The 23,439-nt window shown below is 40.0% G+C and overlaps 1 protein-coding gene across 5 annotated transcripts in view; it reads left to right on the forward strand.

Annotated features, from left to right (window-relative positions):
- The first annotated feature begins 467 nt into the window (after positions 1-467).
- Positions 468-23,439, forward strand: part of YTHDC1 (YTH domain containing 1) — a 28,011-nt gene continuing 5,039 nt past the window's right edge. Inside the window, exons 1-16 of one of the 5 annotated variants that reach the window (XM_040967424.1) lie at positions 469-786; positions 1,796-1,819; positions 7,659-7,760; positions 8,118-8,446; positions 8,567-8,999; positions 11,961-12,050; positions 12,508-12,561; positions 13,051-13,145; positions 15,705-15,813; positions 15,898-16,015; positions 17,348-17,432; positions 18,321-18,487; positions 20,947-21,029; positions 22,217-22,253; positions 22,350-22,389; positions 22,485-22,547. In XM_040967424.1, coding sequence (XP_040823358.1) covers positions 747-786; positions 1,796-1,819; positions 7,659-7,760; positions 8,118-8,446; positions 8,567-8,999; positions 11,961-12,050; positions 12,508-12,561; positions 13,051-13,145; positions 15,705-15,813; positions 15,898-16,015; positions 17,348-17,432; positions 18,321-18,487; positions 20,947-21,029; positions 22,217-22,253; positions 22,350-22,389; positions 22,485-22,547 — 1,869 coding nt within the window. In that variant the 5' untranslated portion in view covers positions 469-746. Of the gene's footprint in view, positions 787-1,795; positions 1,820-7,658; positions 7,761-8,117; positions 8,447-8,566; positions 9,000-11,960; positions 12,051-12,507; positions 12,562-13,050; positions 13,146-15,704; positions 15,814-15,897; positions 16,016-17,347; positions 17,433-18,320; positions 18,488-20,946; positions 21,030-22,216; positions 22,254-22,325; positions 22,390-22,484; positions 22,548-23,439 lie in introns of all 5 variants that reach the window. The other 4 variants (XM_040967426.1, XM_040967422.1, XM_040967423.1 and 1 more) reach the window with 4 other exon arrangements.

Genomic DNA, 23,439 nt, shown 5'->3' on the forward strand with positions numbered 1-23,439 from the left:
CTCACAGAATTCCCTTACCAAATTAATTCCTTTTTTGTAAATGTAACTGAACCTCTTGCATGCTGCACTGCCTTTGAGTAAGCCTGGGGCCTTCATTAAGCGCCAGGATTTCTGGGACCCAGGTTTGTGCAGAACGACCCGGACCACCGCGCTTCTCCCTCCAGCTGGGAAGGCCTGCCAGGGGATCCACCCAGTGTTTCAGGCAACTGCGACTCCCGCACGTCCACGGAAAAGCAACGCTAGCTGGGCGACCAGGGCGTCCATACAAACCCAACACAAGCTGGGCCACTGGGGCACTAACAGCCCGCCGCCGGCGCATGCGCGGGGCGCCGATGCGGCGACGTGCCTACGTCACGCCGCGGTCCCCTGGCGTCCCCGCCCCTCTGCGCACTGTGACGTTTGCAGAGGGGAGCGGAGCGTAAACAGCGCAGGGCACGTCGGGACCGGGATTGTTTCACTCAGGAAGCAGGCTCCATTTTAGCGCCGCCCGACGTCGCCATCTGTTTCCCTTCCCTCCCCCTCACCCCGCCCGTTTCGGAGGCCCTACGGGGAGACTGCGACCGGGCCGCCGCAGGCTGCAGTGAAAGGAGGGAAAGGGGAGAGGCGGGAAGGAGGGCGGATCGAGAAGGGTAAGTAGCGGAGGTGAAGCGCGCAGCTGGGAGGACGGTCTGACGGACGGGCCCGTGCCACGGCAGCCGGGACCGCGGCGCCTGCGGGAGTCTCGGAGCGGAAGCCGGCGGGGAGCGATGGCGGCCGACAGTCGGGAGGAGAAAGGTCGGTGCGGAGGTGGGCCGGGCGGGGGCCGTCGTTGCGGGCGGGTGGGGGTTGGGCCGCTCGGCGGCCTCGCGGGCGGATGGGGGTCGTGAGTCCGGTGCGGGGTGTGGGGTTCGGGGCCGTGAACCTGGTGAGGGGTGTGGGGTGCGGGGCATGAGGTGCGGGGTGTGGGGCGCGAGGCCGTGACCCTGGTATGGGGTTGTGGGGTGTGGGACCGTGAGCCTGGTGCGGGGTGCAGGGCCATGATCCTGGTAGGAGGTGCGGGGTGGGGACTGTGAGCCTGGTGCGCGGTGAGAGGTGCGGTGTGGGGCACCATGAACCTGGTGCAGGGTGTAGGGCCGTGATCCTGGTAGGAAGTGAGGGTGTGTGGCCTTGAGCCTGGGATGAGGGGTCCTGACCCTGGTAGAGGGTGCGGGGTGTAGGGCCTTGAGCCTGGGGCGAGATGGGGTGCCCGCCGCAGACAGCCCGCCTGCCCTGCCCTCTTGTCCTCGGTCGCCTGGCTGCTGCTTCGATCCGGAGTCCTTGCCTGGCTCTAGGTTTGGCGGTCCTGGAGCGGCTCAGGGCCTCGCCGGAGTTTGCAGTCCTCCAGGCTTACTTCCTGGTAGGCTTATGCGGATGTAATGCGTCTTTTTCAGAACAAGCCTAATATTTTGAGTAGTCCATGGTCAGGAGAAACGTGGTCGTCTAATAAAAGTGATGAAGTGGTGGGTTATTAAAATCTTGGGGGAAAACATCTTCAGTTAGGACTGCTCTCGGCTAATGAGTGTGTCAAGAATTGCGTGTTTTGTTCCTTGGATGCTTATTTTTGGAAAGCATAATGCTTGGAAAGATGATTATGTGACAGGTCTAACCAAAAAAAAAAAAAATTCCTGAGTGGCATTTTGCTGGAAAGACCTTGTGTGCAGCTGTCCAGGAACAAGCACAGCCTCCTGCAACCCTCCCCCCCCCCCCAAACTGTAAGAACTTTGAAAGATTAAAATAAAGAACCGATGTGGCTAACAGTGTGTCGGGCTTTGGAAAGACTGGGCTGCGTGGCTGTGGAGGGGTCAGGGTAGTTCCTGGTCTGCAGCTTTGCTGGCGAGCAGCCTGGGTTGGATGCTGGGGAGTGATGGGCCATGAGTGGGGGCGTAGGGGCTGCCCTGTGTGAAGTGATTTGGGGCTTGGATTTGCCACGTGGGCTCCACATTGCCCTTGTGTGCAACCAGTGATACTGTTCAGCTTTTCAGGTTCACTGCCTCTGGGATAGGGAGGAGATTGGAGCGTGGGTGACAGTGTATAAGATAATGGAGTTATCTTAGCAGTTCACGAATTACTAAATCCTAGAAAGTTCCCCCATTCTCCTTTCCATTTTTCTGAGAAATGTGGAAGGAATGTGGACAATAAATTATGTGCTGTTAATGGACAAATGAAACTTTAATTAGTAGTCATGTTAATAAGAATTAAGTCGACCTTTTATTGTCAGGGTGTAATTTGTGATTAATTATGTGTATGGGAGACTGATGGTTGTGGGAGGTAAGACGGACCAAATCTAAAAATGAGTAAAATTGAGTACTTTGAAGAATTAATTAAGGTTGATGTGAAGTCAGAGGTAGGCTAGATTAGAATGTGTGACAAGTAGGTGATTTGAATTTTAGATTTTGATGATGATGATGGGGTCCAAATGTCTAAACTTTTTTAGCTGTCAGGGAAATAGTCTACTAGCAATGCTTGCATTTTGCAGCTTTTCCTGAAGATTCCCTACTTCACCTTTGTTTACCATTTTTAAATAGGTTTCCAAAATTGAACTTTTTAGTTTAAAAAGTTCTAAGTGTTTGGCTTTCTAGCTTAGGACAAAGGCTTTCTCCGGGCTACGTGGGAAGATGGCGAATACCTCTTGGACTTGCTGTAGCATTCTGGAATATCCTACTGAGTGATCATGAATTGATCATTGTTGTACACATAAAATCATAGCCAGAATTAGGACCAATATTGACTCCTGTTAATTTTAAGCAAGGAAACTTGGGCATCTGAGTGCCTCTTTTACCGGTTATCTGTTGGGAGTATTGGGGCATGGTATGTAGGGATGGTAGGCACTGGAACTTCTTTTTGAGCTGATTCTGCCATTGAGTCTAAATTGCAGCAGTTTTCAGTCATTCGGTCACCTGATAATGGAATAATTGAAGAAGTAGGATTTGCACATTAGCTATGTAATACTTTTTTTTAAAAGATTGATTTATTTTTGTTGGAAAGGCAGGTTTATGGAGAGAGACAAAGATCTAATTGCTGGTTCCTTCCCCAAAATGGCCACAGTGGCTGGAGCTGAGCTGATCCGAAGCCAGGAGCCTCTTCTGGGTCTGCCACAGGAATGTTGAGTCTCAGGGCTTTGGGCTGTCCCCTGCTGCTTTCCCAGATCACAAGCAGGATGAGAAGTGGAGCAACGATCATATGGGATCCTAGTGCTTAGAGGTAGAGAATTAGCCGACTGAGCTGTTGTGTTGGGTCCATAACAAATAATTCTTAAATGATCCTATGTATTTTTTATTTGAAAGGCAGATTTTTAGGGAGAGAGAAGAGAGATTGATCTTCCATTTATTGGTTTATCTCTCCCTCACCCTCCCCAATGGGTGTAACTGATTAGGGGCCAGGGGCCTCTTTTCTGGTGTCACACATGGGTACAGGGTCCCAAGAACTTGGACCAACCTCTGCTGCTTTCCCAGGCTATGACATAAGGAGGGAGTTGGATCAGAAGTGGAGCAGCTGGGACATGAACTGGTGCCTGTATGGGATACTGCCATAGCTAGTGGAGGGGTAGCTTGATTTGCCACCATGCTGACCCCTCCCACAGACATTCCCCCGCCTCCCACAGAAAGTTTTTATAATGCTTCTAGGAGACTCACACCTAGAAGCCAATGTGTGCTTGTTTTACTGTTATTGTTCTTAGATGAAGTTATGTTTCAGTTACAGTGAATTAACTGATAGTAGTTTTTTTTCTTTTTTAAAAAAATTGTATATTTTTATCTGAATGATTTACCGAAGGGAGAAAGGCAGAAAGATTTTCCATCTGCTGGTTCACTACCCATGCGACCTCAACAGCCAGGAGCTTCTGGTCTGCAACATGGGTGCATGTTACCAAGGCTTTGGGCCACAAGCAGGGAGCTGGAGGGAAGTGGAGCAGCTGGGACACAAATTGGTGCCCGTGTGAGGTCCTGGCAGCTTCAAGGCAAGGATTTAGCTACTGAGCCATTGTGCCCATCGTGATACCTTATTTCTTAGAGACAATTCTTTCTTTGCACAAGTAGTATGCCAGTGAAGATCACAGGCTTTAATAGTGTTAGATTTTGAAAGAATATTTTCTTTTTTAATGTATCTCTTACTAAGTTGAAGAAATAGTTTCTAGCCAGCCAGGGAAATGACTAGAGGAGGCTGATTAAATTAGTTTTATGCTCAAATAGCTTAAAGGTTAAGAGTCCTTTCAGGACAATTTTTTTTTAAGATTTATTTATTTTCATTGGAAAGTCAGTTATACAGAGAGAAGAACCTTCCTTCTGATGATTCACTCCCCAAGTGACCACAATGGCCAGAGCTGAGCCAGTCCGAAGCCAGGAGCCCAGATCCTCCTCCAGGTCTCCCACGCAAGTGCAGGTTCCCAAGGCTTTGGGCCATTGCTTTCCCAGGCCACAAGCAGGGAGCTGGATGGGAAGCGGGGCTGGATTAGAACCAGCGCACATGTGGGATCCCAGCATATTCAGGGCAAGGACTTTTAGCCGCTATACTACCGCGCCGGGCCCATAGTTTTTGATTTTTAAAAATGTGTTTGTAGTTTAAGTTATTAAAACAGAATATATGTGGTAATTTTGAAAACATCTACCATTTTGGACACTTTTCTGGGAACACAGAAAAACGCATTTTTATTATTTGTGAAGCAGAGGGATAATGAACTTCCATGCTGTGGTTCACTCCCGCAGTTCCCGTCATGAGCAGGGCTGGATTAGTGCTGTCACAGGAACTGGGAACTTAAGCAATCCGTGTCATTCATGTGGAAACGGGAATCCAGTTGCTTAAACCATCAACATGGGCACTTCTTGGGCTCTGTTTGCTGGAAAGAAAACAGGAGCCAGAGCTGGGAATTAAATTCCTGTCTTCCAGTGTGAAGCTGGCTAAATGGTTCTTTGAGTCTGGGTTGGCCTTTTGTGATTGATTCCATTAAACAAACAACAACCACCACAAGAGGTCAGGTTAGCTGTGGCATTGTGGGCTAAGCCTCCACCTGCATACCAGCATACTGCATTGCTTCTGGCTAAGAGTCCCAACTGCTCCACTTCCCATCCAGCTCCCAGGTATTGCACCTGGGAAAACGGGAAGGTGTTTTTCCAGTACTTGTATCTAAATATTTGGGCACTGCAGCCCTGTGGGAGACTCAGAAGTTCCAGGCTCCTGGCTTGGGTCTAGACCAGCCTAGCCCTTATAAAGCAGACCATTTAGGGAGCAAACCAGTGGATGGAAGATTCTATCTCGTCCTGTCTATAACACTGCCTTTCAAGTAAATCAGTCTTAAAAAAAAAAAATACAGAGGATTGCAGTCCTGGCCACTGTTGGACTGCAGCTGCAGGAAAGATCTGAGCAAGGATGAAAAATGATTTTTTGTTGTCTCAAGCTGCTAAATTTTGGGGTCATATTTTATGCAGTAGTAGGTAGTGGGGACATTTTGTTTAAATGTCCCAGCAAGGTAGCCTAGTGGCTCAAGTCCTTGCCTTGCATGTGCCAGGATCCCATATGGGCGCTGGTTCTAATCCTGGTGGCCCCGCTTTCCATCCAGCTCCTGCTTGTGGCCTGGGAAAGCAGTCGAGGATGACCCAAAGCCTTGGGACTCTGCACCTGTGTGGGAGACCTGGAAGTGGATCTGGGCTCCTGGCTTCGGATCAGCTCAGCTCCGGATGTTGCAGCCGCTTTTTGAGAGTGAATTAACAGATGGAAGATCTGTCTCTCGTCTTTTCTGTTTATTTCACTTTCAAATGGAAATAAAATAAATCTTTAAAAAAAAAAGTTTTCTTTCTAGACCAAAATCTCTGTCTTGTAGCCAAAGGATGCAGGAGGCATTGTCTGTCTGACTCTGGTCCTGGTGAAGGGTGTAAGTGTTGAGTAACTAGGAGATGGCTTGCCTTTTTCCTTTTCCAACACTGACTCTTATGCTAAATATCTCATCAGAGGTAAACATCAAAACAAAACAAAAAACACTGGATTGTAGAAAGAATGAGATTTCTAATTCGTAACTCTTATTTAAAAGAGATTTATTTTTATCGGAAAGTCAGATTTACAGAGAGAAGGATATAGAAAGATCTTCATCTGCTGGTTCGCTCCCTACGTCACCACAGTGGCCAAAGCTGAGCAGATCTGGAAGCCAGGAGCCAGGATCTTCATCCAGCAGTGCAGGGTCCCAAGTCCTCTACTATTATCCCAGATTACAGGCAGGAAGCTGGAGGGGAAGTAGAGTCCCTGGGGATGAAGTGGCACCCATATGGGATCCTTGCGCATGCAAGGCGAGAACTAGCCACTGGGCTACCGCACCGGGTCCTAATTCATAACTCCCCATGCCCTCCCCGTAATTCTTAACTCTTAAGGACTAAGTCTGGATGTCCTCATATCTGTTTCCCCTGTATACCATGTTTCAGCAAAACTGTTATTAGTGTTGGAGAAAGCTGATATGAAATGTAGTCGTTTATGTTGGGAATCACCAATACATTTTGGAAAAGGGAAGACTTTGGAATTCAAAGATTCTCTGGTACATATTCTTTGCTTTTTTTTTAAAGATTATTATTGCGAATTTCTCTTATTTGGGAGGCAGAGTTGCACAGAGTGAGGGAGAGGCAAGGATCAGCGATCTTCCGTATGCAGGTTCACTCCCCAGATGCCCTTTGTTAAGGCAGGGGCTGGGCTGACCTGAAGCCAGAGCGCAGGAGCCCAGTAACTGGCCATTTTTTACTGCTTTCCCGTGCTCTAAGCAGGGAGCATTGGATTGGGGTTGGAATATATATATATATAATTTACACACACACACACACACACACACACGCACGCACGTCTCCCTGAACTTCTGTTTGTTAGTTCCAGGTATGCTGTGTCTTTGAATCTAAGTGCTTAACTATGAATTTTCCAAAATTAAGGACTTGGTTTTACTTATCCTTACTAATACCACAATCAGGAAATGAACATTGATATTTTGACATACACATTTTATCCAGAATACACCATTTTTCTTACTATATGTCAGATCACGTTGCTTCAGATGCCTCTTTAGTCTTGGGTAGTGTAGAATAGTTTCATTGTGTTTTACGATGGAGCGGGTTTGGATGTTCCGTCATTTGGGTTTCTGTGATACTTGCTCATGGGTTTGTTTTTGCATTTGCATGGGAATAATACAGACATGCTGTCCTGTTCTCAGGCCATCCTCACGGGGCTGCGGGTATTACATGGATTAGTACCACTGATAATGGTGCTCATCTTTATTACTTGATTTAGGTGAAATTTATCAGATTTTTACCAGATTTCTTCACTCTGAAGTCAGTAGCTTTCCTTAAATTTTGTTGGGAATACATAACTTCCATAAATGGATTATTTGTAAAAATATTCATTTGTTTCAGTGTTCATTATTTGCATTAAAGTCATAAAAAAATGGGAACTTTAGGGATAAAAAGATAAGGGTATTGAGCTTTTCTGTCTGTGTAATTTTTGTAATGTTTGAGGTGTGTGCTCCCGACTCTGCAGGCCAGAACCGTGTGCGTTGTTTGTGTAGTGTTGTAGAAATCATCTGTTTTCATGTTGAAATAGCAACTACTTGAAGGTTTGTTTTCGTACCTAGTAAGAGAATGCTTAAAGTTACAGAGTTTTCCCTGTTATTTAATTTGCAGACGGAGAACTTAATGTTCTAGATGATATTTTAACTGAAGTACCAGAACAGGATGATGAACTGTATAATCCAGAGAGTGAACAAGATAAAAATGAGAAAAAGGGTAAGATTTTTTATTCTTTTGTTAAAATAGTAATAGGCATAGAGGATATTTCATTTCTTAGGAAAATGACTATGCTTTTGTACTTGTTCCTGAAGCAGTTAAGACTGAAAGCATGGAATAAATTGATGGCATTATGTAAGAACAAAATTAAACTACTTCTTAAAAAGTATGAAACTTCTGAAATATAGGTTCATTGTTAATAACTGATAGCTGTTTCAGATTAGCTTTGAGACAAAAACATCACAAACATTTTAAGGCACAAAACACTCCTCCTGTGTAAATATTATCTATTCATTTTTGGTAAAATAAATGGAATACTGCACATACATTTTCATGTTTCTTTAAATTGTGTTAAAGGATCGAAAAGAAAAAGTGACCGAATGGAATCTGCTGACCCCAAGAGGCAAAAGTCTTCTGTCCATTCAAGACAAATGATCTCTAAGCCACTAAGCTCATCTGTTAGCAATAATAAAAGAATAGTTGGTGCGAAAGGGAAGTCAGTTACTGAGTATAAAAATGAGGAATATCAAAGATCTGAAAGAAATAAGCGTCTCGATGCCGATCGGAAGATTCGTCTGTCAAGCAGTGCCTCCCGAGAGCCTTATAAGAGCCATCCTGAGAAAACTTGTCTCCGGAAGAGGGATCCTGAAAGGAGGACCAAATCTCCCACACCAGATGGTTCTGAGGTAGTAAACGTTATTGCAGATATAAAAGAAAACGTTCCTTTTTGAGGCTTTAGAACTGTTCAGTCACCTTGACATTGTGTGTTACCTGACTGCTGATATACCTTTTTCTTTAAACATCAGAGAATTGGGCTGGAAGTGGATAGACGTGCAAGTAGATCCAGCCAGTCTTCGAAGGAAGAAGTGAACTCTGAAGAATATGGCTCTGATCATGAGACTGGCAGCGGTGGTTCTTCTGATGACCAGGGCAACAACACGGAGAACGAGGAGGAAGGAGGGGAAGAAGATGTGGAGGAAGATGAAGAGGTAGAAGAAGACGCAGAGGAAGATGAAGAGGTGGATGAAGATGGAGAAGAGGAGGAAGAGGAAGAAGAGGAGGAGGAAGAAGAAGAAGAGGAAGAGGAGGAGGAGGAGGAGGAATATGAGCAGGATGAGAGAGACCAAAAGGAGGAGGGAAATGATTATGACACTCGGAGTGAGGCCAGTGATTCTGGCTCTGAGTCTGTTTCCTTCACAGATGGGTCTGTCCGATCTGGCTCAGGCACTGATGCATCAGGTACGGTTTTTATGTGTATGTGCGATTTTTCCTCTTTTGGGGTTTTTTAGATTTTGATTTTGATTTTGCAGGGCCGGAGCAGAGCCACTGAGGAGCCAGGAGTAAATCATATTCTTTATGTGGCCCAGGTGACAGAGCCAGCTGCTTTGTAGGGATTGACAAAGTGCTTTCCATCTTTTGCTCATAGAGTTTTTTAGACTTGGGTGTGTACTTTTTGAAGAGGATAGGAAAAGTTAAACTGAATAAATTAATAGTTGGATTGTATGTAAAGACTTTTGGAATCTTCGTTTTTCTTTGCTGTTCTCATGCTTTTTGTTTTGTAATTTATGAAAATGGGTGGGCAGCAGAAGTTGGATGAGCAGTATGTGTGAATGTCCATTTTTTTTAATGGAAAAACCTGAAACTATTTGTAGTGACAGGAAATGTTTTTGTTAGAGGAATGCTATTTTTGTATTTGTATTAAAACAGTGAATCTTAGATGTTGCACATTTGAGTTAAATGAAAAAAAGGGAGCTGAGTGGAACCTGAAATAATCTGCATGCTTTAACAAGCTCTTGTATGATGCCAGAATTATCAAGGTATTTGATGACTAATTTTATGGAGAAGACATTCAGATTGAGTGGCAGCCTCTGGTTTTATGATTAATTTTGATATTAAAACAGATTTATTCTCTTAAAAGAGATGCAACTTATATTTTCCTCATTAAAGGCAATTATGCCAGTTTTCCTTGGAAGAGTCTTCATTTTGAATATACAATACTATGTTTTATGCAAGAAATTTTTCTCAAAGTTCTTATATGAAAGAAAAATGAGGTGGATTTGGAATTTCTTGAATGTTATACAGTAGTTTTTAAATACAAGGGGTTCTGGTTTACCTTTGGTGCCATGAGTTTTCTAGGTCCAGGTTATCTCATTTTTTCCTGAGTTTTTAGTAATTTTTTTCTTAAGATTTATTTTTTTGTTGGAGGTAGATTTACAGAGAGAGAAAAATCTTTGATCCGCTGCTTGACTCTGCTTGTGATCACAGTGGCCAGACCTGAGCTAATCTGAAGCCAGGTGCTTCTTAGTGTGGGTGCAGGGTCCCAAGGTCTTGGACCATCCTCTACTGCTTTCTCAGGCCACAAGCAGGGAGCTGGATGGGAAGTAGAGTACCTGGTACAAGAATCAGTGCCCTTCTAGGATCCTGGCGCATGCAAGGTGAGGATTTAACCACTGAGCCATTGTGCCAATACTTTCCTTAAAAAGGCAACACAGTTGTTGATACAGATTTTTATTATGATTTTCATTCTTTTAACCTGATTAGTAATGGGGGCAGAGGAAGTTTTCATTAACCTAAGCAGTAACAGTTACTTATACAAAAAAGATGAACATGTCTTGGAGATTTCTTATTGCTGCATTGAACATTATATGGAAAGAGTTTAACAGGATCTTCTACTTTTGTTGTTTTTCCTGCATTATCTAAGTTAGAGATCATTTAGTACTTTGAGCCGAATAGCATTGTTTTTAACCAGCAACCACTCTGGGCCCAGTCCAGTCCTTCAGGGCCTGTCAAAAACCACCTGTATCTTGAGTGGAAAGACATTTCTACCTACATCCACCCTTCCTCATCTCATCCCTAGCCCTGCTGGATACAGCCAGGGGTGACTCCCCCAAGATGGGGGAAGGAGCTGGCCAGTCTGCCAGCCAATTAGCTCTGTTTCCAGTACTGATCTGATGAGTTTGTAATGCTTGGATTTCGAAAGGAAGCACTCAAGGAGGCAAAATTAGAAGAAACGTGTACACTTTTGAAAAAAGCAGCAGAGCACAAAGTCCACTGAAACTTTGTTCAACCTTGAATTACCATTCAGAAATGGTAGTGGAATATCTTTTCCGCTCATTCAAAGAGCGGAGTTTTCCAGCTTATGTAAGCTAGGATATGTTCCTGTTGAGTCTTGGTCCTGGTACCCTGAAATAGTGGGACACTGCCCAACTAAGCTGGGGTTTCCTCTTCTGTAAAAGGATTGGTTTTGATGATTAAGGGAAATTGAAAGTTTTTTGAATAGTTGGCTATTGGTGTATAGAAGGATATTACAAGTATACTCAGTGATAATTGCTGTTCAACTCTGCATTGTTTTTAGACAAACAAATATGTGTATTTTTTCCTTTATATTTGTTTTTACAGCCTAGCTAAAAGTAAGGAAGGTTGTGGATTATTTATAATAGCAGAAGACAGGAGAGCTTAATTTCATTAAGTACAAGTTTTTGTTTGTCTTATGCTTAAGAAGTTCCAAATTGAGTTTAAAGTGATTTTTATATGACAGGTAATCCACACATTTTCAGGTTATTGAAGATGCTAGGCTTCCTCGTAGAAATACATTGACTATATTTAGTATTTTAGATGTAGATTTTTAAACTGAATTTGAAATAGCAATAATTAGTACATGGGGAAAATGCTTAAGAATTTGATTGAAATTATAAAATGAGCAGTGCAGCCAGTAGAGAATCACGTATGTGTGCACAGGCGCGCATGGGTTTTCTGTTGGAAAGTATTGGGTTCTAGTGCTTCTCAAGATAGAATTGTGATGAAGAATGATAGCACTGCTAAAGACAAAACACGACTTAAAGCAGTGCTATTTGCTGAAAAAAGGACACAGCAAATTTATTGAAAAGAAAATTTTAACTGCAAGTTTTTTTTCTCTTCAGAAACTATAAGGTCAGCTTTATATAGGACAATCAAGTAACTGATTTCTCAGTTATGAATTAATCCTTGTGGTTTTACTTGTCTGCGGTTGGTGGGAGAAAATGTCTTTTTTTTTTTTTTTTTTTGGTGACCTCATTAAATGGAACACCTGAGGAACTTGAGTGATCACTGAAATGCTGAGGAATAACTGAAGTGTAAGAGCTGTGCAAGAGCCAATTACAGAATGATACTTCGTTGGATACCCATGTTTCTTTATTGTGCATTTGTTTGGATTCTTTTTAGATGAGAAAAAGAAGGAAAGGAAGAGAGCTAGAGGCATATCTCCCATCGTGTTCGATCGGAGTGGAAGTTCTGCATCCGAGTCCTATGCAGGTACTCTTTGCTTTCGTTTGTGATCCTGTCTGACTGGTTCTAATGTATTCTGCTTTAGGAAGTGTGGAGGCTGTAGTTTGGTGTGAACTTGTTGATGTCCATTAGCACTGATTTTGGCATGTTCAGTGTAATAATTCTAGAGAAAACTAAGCTTTTATTTTAATCCTGTTTTGTTCCTGCGTAAGTGGAATTTTCACTTTTTATTTTTTTCCTTGGAAGATGATGATTCACTGACTAGTTTTCTGAGTGGGAAACTGTTCAAATACATATTTTTTAAAAAATCGAACATCCCAAAATGCAAAACACTCGTGCACATTGAGAAGTATTTTTTTGGTGTGTGTGTGGGTGTGCCAGAATAATTTGTCTTGAATGAGAATTATATGTGACAAGACTGTAGAAATTTTGTCTTATCTCTATTAAAGCTCAATCTGAACAAATGTACTTTGGCTAAATACAGGTTCAGAAAAGAAGCATGAGAAATTATCATCTTCCGTTCGTGCTGTCCGAAAAGGTATCATTTAAATTTGAAATTGTTTTTCATTGCATGCTGCATAAAGTCATTGTTTTGCCTTATTGGTTTCCATTAATAGTTTATTTTAATATAGTAATGTTCCGATATGTTATGTTAAGTAAAAAAAATGTGTTGGTCTTATCTAAAAAGCTTCATGTTTGATTTCTGCTGTTTATTGCAGATCTTTTTGGGTCTTTTAGTTACTGCACACAGTGGAATGGTGCTAAAGTTTTCTTTCAAATGTGTATCCTTTTCATAATTAAGTGTGGATTTGATATATCGGAACATCACTAGATTAGGTTTATCTTCTTGCAAAATGCTGGTTGTCTTTTCTTAACTTTGCTTTACTATATGTCATGGCTTAGCTTTCCAGGTAGAATGGGTGAAAACATTTAGCTGGGTTTTGGAGGGCCAATTTTAGTTAGTTCAGTTCACTCTCCCTTTTGTAATAGTGGTTAATCAGTTTGGATTTTTTTTTTCTTTTTTCAGATCAAACCAGTAAGCTCAAGTATGTCCTTCAAGATGCAAGATTTTTCCTCATAAAAAGTAACAACCATGAAAACGTGTCTCTTGCCAAAGCTAAGGTATTAGCATTGGTTCTGTTAACTGTGCTAATCCTCAGATTTTTACATGAGAATGTGTGCTTGCATTAATTCTAGTAGCCTATGATTTGTTAAAGATTCAGACCAGTTGCCTCTCAGAATCTAGTTTGTGGCTAGTTAAGAAACTTAACAGTAGCAAAAAAGAAAGAAAGAAAGAAAGAAAGCCAGCCAGCCAGCCTAATAGTAATTTGTCTTTTAAATATGTAGGGGATAACTTTAGGTTTCAAAATATTCAGTATTAGGCTATAAAGCTTAACTTTATGCCAAGATTTCTTTCTGTTAAATTTAATTTTTTTTATTCAGTTGCAAATTTATACTAGAAACACTTGAAACATAAGGATTTATTTATTTGTTTTGAATGAAGAGATTTGCAGAGCGCAGAGACACACAGAGGAAGATCCTCCATCTGTTTGATTCATTCCCCAATGGCCCCAATGGCCCCAATGGCCAGAGCTGAGCTGATCCAAAGCCAGGGGCCAGGAGCTTCTTCCAGGTCTTCCATTGGGTGCAGGTCCCAAGGCTTTGGCCCAACCTTAACTGCCTTCCCAGGCCACAAGCAGGGAGCTGGAAGGGAGGCAGAGTGCCCAGATACTGGTGTCCATATGGGATCCTGGTGCATGCAAGTCGAAAGCTTTAGCCATTAAGCTACTGTGTGGAAGCCTAACACATGGAACTTTTTAAGGTTTACCAATTTTTGTTTTGAAGGTTTACCAATTTTTGTTTTGATTCTTGTTTTATAGCTTTTGAGATTCTTTAAACCCATACAATTCATTTGTGGAGAGCTTATTTATTTATTTATTTATAGAAAAAAGAGTCTGGAATAAAAGATTGTGTACTGTTACACTAGATACAAGGTCTTAATTTTAATTTTGTATTTTTGCTATAACATACATTTCATGTTACAGTAGCTGTGAAAATATTTGCTATTCTTGATTTAATTGAATCCGTAAATGTTTTTGAAATTTTAAACACTTACTGGTACATATTGTCAGCCATTAATGAAAGTAACCTGTATTTCATTAGTCAGGAGTTGCCATAAAAGTTAATAAACAGAAGGAAACAATACATCAAGTAGCTTATGTTATAGCAGTGCTTAAGGAAAAGTGGGTTTAGGTAGAAATAACTCAACAGTTAGTGTAACTGAGAAAATATAATTGGTGTGAGCTGAGTTAGAGCTACTTAGTGTTCAATCTGTTTTTTATGAAGAAATAATTGGCTTAATGTTTCAAAAATTAACACAGGGCCTGCTGCTGTGGCTCAGCTGCTGAATCTTCCCTGTAAGTGCTGGGGTCCTATATGGATGCCCGTTGGTGTCCTGGCTGCTTCAGTTCCCATCCAGCTGCCTGCTTGTGGCCTTGGGCAGGCAGCAGAGGATGGCCAGAGTTCTTGGGACCCTACTCCCATGTGGAGGATCTGAAAGAGCTTCCTGGCTTCTCATTTCAGGTTGGGTTGGCTTGGGCTGTTGTAGCCATTTGGCAAGTGAACTAGCAGATGGAAGATCTTTATCTCTTCAGTAATCTGTTTTCAGATTATTTTTATATAAATAAATATAAATATTTTCAGTTTTATTTTTCTAATAAAAATAAACAATTTTTAAAAGGTTTTTTTAATTTGTTTTGACTGGAAAGTCATATATACAGAGAGGAGGAAAGACAGAGAGGAAGATCTGTCGATTGATTTACTGCCCAACTGGCTGCAATGGCCAGAGCTGGGAAGTGGGGCTGCTGGGACACAAACTAGTGCCCGTTTGGGGTCCCGGCGTGGTAGCCCAAGAATAACCAAATCTTAAAAAGCATTTAGTGTATATCCTGGATGTAGCTGAAAAGCACTAGACTCTTCTCTAACTAACGATATGTCAGCTTTTGAGCTTAAACTAATGAGTCCTCACAGAAATTTATTATTTGTAATAAATGACATCGTTTTATTAACAAAATGATTTTTTTCTGAGAGAGACCCTCCATCTGTTGGCTTACTCCACAAGTGGCCGCAGTGGCCCGAGGCTAGGCCACATTAAAGCCCGGAGCCAGAAACCTCCTTTCAAATCTCCCGTGTGGGTTCAGGGCCCTCAGCACTCCTGTTGCTTTCCCAGTCATACCGGCAGGGAGCTCGAATGGAAGTGGAGCAACTGGGCCTTGAATTTGGCATGCGTATGGGATGCTGGTGCATTCCTCGCCACACCTGATTCCAGATGATTTTTAATGTTTGATTTGGCACTTTTCAAAGACAAGTTGTGATTCACCTTATAGCAACATGTGTTTACTGCTGTGATTTAAAAAGGATTGTAGGTGAACAGCTGTACTGTTTTGAATTCTAGACCGTAAAACTTCACTGCTTCTGTATGTTGTGTTTACTAGTTGTTTTCTGAATAATTTTTCCTAATTTTTAAAAAAGTTACTGCTTAAAGCTGATCTACGAGACACTTCTTCAGTGTGGCTTGCCTGAATTTAAAGCACATTGAAAGTTTTACTGCTTTGCAAATGTAAATAGAAGCATGAAAGATTTACAGTTAATTACAACTTGTGTTCTTCGTTATTTGCTTAGGGTGTATGGTCAACATTGCCTGTGAATGAGAAGAAATTAAATGTTGCATTCAGATCTGCGAGGAGTGTTATCTTAATATTTTCAGTCAGAGAGAGTGGAAAATTTCAAGGTAAGAAATGAAAATAGTTTGGATATGTAAAAACATTAATTACATTATCATCTTCATATTTGTTGTGTTGCATGATTCCTTTAGGTTTTGCAAGACTTTCTTCAGAATCGCATCATGGAGGATCTCCTATACACTGGGTGCTTCCAGCAGGAATGAGTGCTAAGATGTTGGGAGGTGTCTTTAAAATTGACTGGATTTGCAGGTATATTGGACACTTCTTCCCTTGTTTAAATAGGCTGCTAGTTTGGAATGTTGTTAAGACTACGGTAGTTTTTGTACTTGCTTCCTTTTTTGTTTTGTTCCTAGAGCGATTTGGATCCACAAATAAGTGTCATACTCTGACATTGCTCAGTTCAGTAATCCTATTACATTTTTATAGGATACCACAAAGGTTTACTGCATCAACAGTTTCATGTGTTTTGTTTGCTTTGTGTATTAGCAGTACAACAATATAAATAATAAGATGATTACAGGAAATATTACTTAGTGTATCTGTAATTTACTTCTTTTTTAGCATTAGTGAACTGGGGAGTAGAAAATCATTACTCTGGCGTACAGTTTTGGGGGTGACTGATTTAACTGAACAGTTAAATGTTTTTCTAAGGAACCTAACAAACTACTTAGTGGGCATTTTGATCTTTTGAAACTGTATTGAGACTATTAGAAAAATGGAATATAAAGATTTAGTGCTCAGATAGATAACTGTTGAATTTTAGTAGATTGCATAGCTTAAATGATTTTTTATAAATAATTTTACAACTTGGAACCATTCAAGAAAGGGGAGAAAATATTAAATATACCTTATTGAATAGGGAGGAAGACTTAAATCTGAAAAAAATAGCCCTGAACCAAAAATGGGGACTCTTGTTTTCATTTTTTGTTATTAGCTGGCTTAAGGTTTGGCTTGTCAGTTACCAAGTGCAGTCCTTTTTCGAGAACACGGAAACAGAAGTATGCTAAATGAGTTATTTCATTTGTGAACTACTAAAGTGTAGATGGTGACAACCTTTCTTCTAAGATGAAAAAACCTAGGAAGAGAGAAGAGGAGAGCTGAAATGTAAGCCCCATGCCCTTAAGTGCTGTCCAGATAGGTGGTCCCTGGCTTAACTTTGTTAAGATGGATTTGAAGTGTTAGTAGAGACTGTGCCATCCCTGTGACCACTGCAGGGTATCATGAAGACGTCGCAGTGTACTGCATTCTGTGCTCTGGCTAGGTGTATTAAACTTAAGTTTCAGCTTAAAGATAATTTTATTTACTTGGATAGTTTCAAATAAGGTAATTTTATTAGTTTATTGGAATGCAACCCTATGTTCTTTTTAAGTTGGAGTAATACCAGTGTCACTTAGCTTTTATATAGAAAGTATGTGGAATAGAGCTAATCAGAAGGATCTCTCTAGTGTGTATGCTCTTCCAGTGATAAGGCAGTGTTTAAATTTTGATCACATTTAAATGACAAAATAGGAATTTACTACTGAAGTGATGTGGAGTTTTTAGGTTTTGTGAAAGAATGTAATTGATGCTACTTTCTTTTAGGCGAGAATTACCCTTCACTAAGTCAGCTCATCTTACCAATCCTTGGAATGAACATAAGCCAGTAAAAATTGGACGTGATGGACAGGTTTGTTCTAATTGATTTCTTTAAAAATACGTTTTTTTCCACCAACCAGTTCTTTCCTTGTGAAATAATTCTTATTTGGTATTCATGGTTACTAGAAAGTTTTGACTGGTCAATAAGTGGTTAATGTTGAGTGTTGAGATACAAGTAGTTTTGTATAATTTGATTCATACTGTTGAAGGGAAAAATTGAAGGGATGCCCTCATTTTAACTGATGTTTTTACTATGCTGTCACTAACAAATTTTGCACGATGTATAATACATTTTAAAATGCTGTTCAGCATTTTTACTGAACTTTTTTTGAATGGAAAGAAACAAGACCTTGAATCTGCAAGTGAAGTTGTGTAATGTGATTGAAAATAAAGTGTAACAGTTCTCACACCTGGTGGGGGCAAGGAATTATACTATGGTGTTTTCATTGCCCGTAAGTGATCACACTGGTAATTGAGCATACGATTTAATCTTTAAAAGCCTGTAGATCAGTTGCCTTTGTAGTTACTTTATGGTATTTCATTTCATTTATGTATTCCAAGCTATTGGAACACCTACAAGTGTGAGTTTTTTCCTGCACTGTTTTGAGATGAATGACAGTATCTTTGCGATTTTTGTGCTTTGTACAAGGAAATACTCCCTTGTTTTCAGAGATTTGTTTTTGGTTTTAAGCAACTGTGCATGAATATTCAACCATAAAGATTTTATGCTTTCAGTTTTTCTGGCCATAGAAATACACAAACCACTTGTTAATTAATGTGAAGGCAGTTTATTGGCATCTCAGGTGACCTGCAGCAGAAGGAAGCATTCAAGTCAGTTTCTGATTCTTACATCAGAGAAATAAGTCTAGGAAAAGGTTCGCTTGTTTTTGTCTTGTTAACTGTTGCTTTCCTATTCTAGGAAATTGAACTTGAATGTGGAACCCAGCTTTGTCTTCTATTTCCTCCTGATGAAAGTATTGACTTGTATCAGGTCATTCATAAAATGCGTCATAAGAGAAGAATGCATTCTCAGCCCAGATCAAGAGGACGTCCATCCCGTCGAGAACCAGTCCGGGATGTGGGAAGGTTAGAAACGTTCTTTGGACTGATAGTAGGCACATGTATCAGAATAACATGATGGAGGAATATGATTCGTCAAAAGTTTGTTCTGCGGTAAAGAAGAAAGAGAAAATCCTCAAATCAAGCTGCATGGACTAGTTTGTGGCTTCATTGAGGATTTCACATGGTCACCTTGGTCTCAGTGATTTTTCAAGATGAAAATGGGGAGCTCCCCTTATGCAGAAAAATTTGCCAAAGAATGATAGCCAGTTTAGATTAGCTAATACTTGATAATACAGTATACATTTGAAAATGAGGTAGGCATTTGTTCTATCAACAGGCTAGAAAGAAGGAAAAGAAGGTCAAGTCTTTATTTGCAAAAATTGTTAATATTTTGTAAAAAGCCTTTCTTTCAGGTGTGTCTCTGGATAAGCCTTGTCAGATATGGGACTTATATAAAGGATCACTAATATTTTTTCAGAAGATGACGCCTCATTTAGAGGATAAATAATAAGTTATTTTGATACTCAAGAGGAGCATTATTGGGACTGTTTGAAATTTTATCACCGTGCTGTGTTAACCCCATTGCCAAATATTCTCTAACATGTACCCAGTGAATTCACACATCTTCCTGCTTCTGAAAACAGTAGGTTCTTTCCAAAGGGGATCAAGTGGCCCTGGGAGACCCGGCAGCAAACCAAAACGAAGGGCTGTTGCTGTGTCTGTTTACAGCCTTTCCAGATGCTGGCTGGCAGTACCTGTGGACTTAAAAAGTGTTTGTAGAGGATCGCCATGGTTATTGATCACTGCTTTATGAACTAAACAGCATTTTCCAGGAAAAGGGGGTTTAACTTGTTACCGAATTGGAGAAGTCTTTGCAAAGAACTGATATAAGCCCTTCAACCCAACACCTTTCCCTGTATAGATTTGCGTACAGCTAATCTAAAATATTCTGCTAAAGACTATTGGATATGTGGTTGATGGGATGAAACCTTTGGTTAAGTTTCCTTTCGGTGGAAACGTCCTGTGGTAGGTACAGATAATCCAACGAGAGTCCCCATTTCTTTGAGCTTAAAAAGGACACTATCGTAGGTAGGAGGACACCTGGCAGGGCCCCTTATTTCTGGCCTAAAAGGACTGAGCACCGAGATGTCTTTTCAAGTTTTAAGCTTAAGAGGTTTCCAGTACAAAATACAGTATATGCAAGTGAAGTTTTTACCTCAGTTTTGCAATGGACTGCAAACCATACTTAAAACACCACTACACCTTCTCTCAAGCCTGCCAGGGCCTCCATTTATATATGTGGCTTACAGCTTAAAGTCAGTAGTTGGACTACTATATGAACTGTTACTATCATGTTTTATACCGGTCGTAAATGCACTCCCCAAACTTCAGGAAAGCGGTATGTTTTATTTTTTTAAACCAGTTAATTTTCTTAGTATTATTTATTGTAGATGCAATGTTTTTAATTCTGTTGGTGGGTTGGGTTTATTGCATTTAACTTTGCAGTTTGAGTTAATTTATGTTGAAAAAGTTAATGAATGTGGTCAACATGCAGAATAATATCTGAAAAATCAGTGATGCCAGGGTTTATAGCTATTGAATTTCAAGGGTAAAGGGAGACTTTTATATCCTAAATACTGTTTCTGAAGCGTATTTGTGATGTGTTAACATTAACCATGAGTGTTTATGGGAGGCAGTAAGGGCAGCCCGCTGTACTTAGATTCTACCTGAGAGTACATTTGGACTAGTTTTATGAACTCTGGCCTGTTATTTGCCAATTTATAAAAGCTAGTTTTACTATCAGATACTGTTGCTGGAAAAAAAGTTGCCCTAATTTCTAGCTGCTATTAAATGTAGAATGTTATTAAGAGGTATGAAGAAATCAGTTCTTCAAAGTTGTTTTTAACAATTTCTATAGAGTCACTTTTAATAAGTATTTAAGTTTCCTGTATGGTTATGTAAAGTAGAATTTTGTGCAAAGGAGAGGAAATTTATTACAAAATTTTGTTCAGACTTAACCTATGATGACATTAAGAAGTTTATTGATTTTTTTTTTTTTTGTATAATGAAGGTAGGTTTCCCTTCCCTCCCTTTCTTTCTGCACCTGCATGGAGACTGTATTTGGGAAAGTGTTTTAATTGTTATAGTGAAAGTTTACATTAGTTGGAGGGTGGCTTGTTTACTTTGTCCAGACTGCTTAAGTTTTATTTGCATGCTTTGATCAGATTACTCTTTCCAGTTGTCTCATAGTATGAGATTGCAGAGAATATCTACTTGCTGCGATACATTTAAGGTTTGAATTACAGAAATTAATTTGAGGAATCAAAATTTAGGAATGCTGAATTAATTTGCTCTCCAGAAGTTGAGATGTTAAGATAAAAAATATGGATTATTCTGTTCTTATTTTTGTCAAAAATTCTTGCTTTACTCTTTGTTATCCCAGCAGCTTTTGGTTTAATTTCTAATATGTCTAATTTGTGTAGGCGTCGACCAGAAGATTATGATATTCATAACAGCAGAAAGAAACCAAGGATTGACTATCCCCCTGAGTTTCACCAGAGACCAGGTTAATATTTTATAATCCTGCAGATATTTGACTTGTTTAAAACGAAACAAACAACAACAGAAAACCAAAAATAATCCCTTCCACCAGAATCTTAATTTTAAGAGAGAAAATTTTAGGACAGGATTATTCAGACCTTAAAAAACTATTCAGTGGTTCTCACTCTTCGCCTAATTTAAGGTATAGTCTATTTCAGTGTGATTCATCCTAACCCGTTAATTGTTTCAAATTGCTAATTTTGCAAAAATGGAAACTGCCTGCAGATAATAAAATTAAATGTAGTTGGGGAAAGTAGTCATCTAATAGTTTGCTTTTGGCGTCCTTGTACATTCAGTGTTTTCCTTGGTATTTAGTCTTAATTAGAAACAAATTACACTTTTTGGAAGGAAAGAACAAAGCTTTTATGTCATAATTTTGGAGAGGAATGAGAAATAATTTGATTTGTAATCTAATATACACTTTTAAATCAGTCTATCCCTTAGTGTAATTTAAAAGACAGACTATGTTCAAGAAAGGGTATCGTAGAGCAAAAGTTATAATACATTTAGGAAGGAACACAATTTTTAAATTGGCAGCACTGAGCTTGGTTGTTACTGTTGTGTAACAAGTGACAAAGAATTCTCATTCTTCTCCAAAATGAGTTTTCTCTTGCAGATGATGGAAATAATTTCTCCTCAGTAACATGACCACTCATATTTTTACATTTTAATTTGTTGGCATGCTTCTAATGAAGCGGGAGAAGCGTATTTCTCTCAGTGCTGTGGTTCTTTGGTTTAAAATATGTGTGTCTTCATTTTTGCAACGTTTGCAATTTTGTTTTTTTATGGCAAGGCATTATGTATACTGTAGGTTGGAGTAAACATTTGTTTTAAGGAAGTTCTATTACAGTGTCTTCAAAATAGTACTTCTGCTCTTACCTTACCCATCGTAAGAATGAAGAAATTGTCTAGCAAGATTTGGCTCATGAATTTACAAGTTACATAAGAAACCTTACCTAGCAGTGGTATTCAGTTATTAGCTACTTCCTAGATTGTTATTAATCTGAGAAGAACATTTGAAAATGGAATAATAACACCACTTAAAGTCATATTTCATGGAAAGAATTGAAATGAGTGGTAAGGAAGGTTTAATTGTAATGCCAGAACAAAAAGTATAAATTTGACTTACTAAAGTGCTTGATGTTTGAACAGGGTATTTAAAGGATCCACGGTACCAGGAAGTGGACAGGTAAGTTGGGTTCACTCTTGCTTAGCTTTGAATTACATTCTTGGAACTAGTTTGTGAATTACCTGAATTTAGTTTCACAAATCTTATTCCCAACAGACGATTTTCAGGAGTTCGTCGAGATGTGTTTTTAAATGGGGTAAGCATTGACTTTGATATTATAAAAGGATCTGCTTTACTTTTAGTTCTGGAAAGATTTTTATTTATTATTGACATTATCATCTTTCATTTTAGTCCTACAATGATTATGTGAGGGAATTTCATAACATGGGACCTCCACCACCTTGGCAAGGAATGGTTTGTATTATTCCTTTTTATTTTTTTTAGAAGTTATTTAACTTGATATGCAGTTCCTGGTAGTTTCAGTACTCAGTTGGAATACTGTAACAGTAACGATTGAAAGATGAAAAATGCCCATTTTCTGTGACAAATGTTTATAGGCTCTTTTGAAATGAAAAGACTAATGGACATGTTGATTTACATTAATAGTACTTCCTAATGGAAAATAATAATGATGTTTTATGGTAATGGTTAAAATATAAATTCTTCCTGGGAGCATAAAAATGTTTCCCCCTCTTCCCCAACTCAGACCTTAGATGGTTTTATCTTGTATCTCTTTCTTTTCCTCACCTGTAAAGTTAAGTAGGTCTTTGTTAGCTGTTTGACTTATCAAACACACACCTCAGCACTTACTCTGTACAAGGCACTGTGTTTGCTCTGGATATTGGAAGTGGCTGATGAAGTATATATTAGGTCTGTCCTCGTGTAGATTAAAATTTAATGGAGCAGTGTTAGCCTTATAGAATTGTTGATAAATCTTCAGAATACATGGTAATTTTAGCTTGTTATATTTAAAATTTTGTTATCTGCATAAACTAGGACTGATAATGCCCCAGGGTGAGTAAGCATTGTGGCACAGGACAGCTGTCTCTCTGGTTTGGGTGTACTGATTTAAGTCCTGGGCTACTCTGCTTCTGATCTTGTTTCCCACTGACTCTTGTTTTCCACTGACGTGTGTGGGAGGCAATGCATGATGGACCATGTGCCACCTATGTGGGAGACCTAGGTGGGATTCTTAACTTAGGGCCTGGTCTGTCTGGCTGTTGCAGGCATCTGAGGATTGAGCTAGCAGATGGGAAGGTCAGAAGAAAATCATCTTTCTTGTTATCCCCCTTCCTGTCTGCCTTCC

The sequence above is a fragment of the Ochotona curzoniae genome, unplaced genomic scaffold (genome assembly GCF_017591425.1).
Source record: "Ochotona curzoniae isolate NIBS_2020 unplaced genomic scaffold, NIBS_Ocur_1.0 scaffold_4506, whole genome shotgun sequence".
NCBI lineage: Eukaryota > Metazoa > Chordata > Mammalia > Lagomorpha > Ochotonidae > Ochotona > Ochotona curzoniae.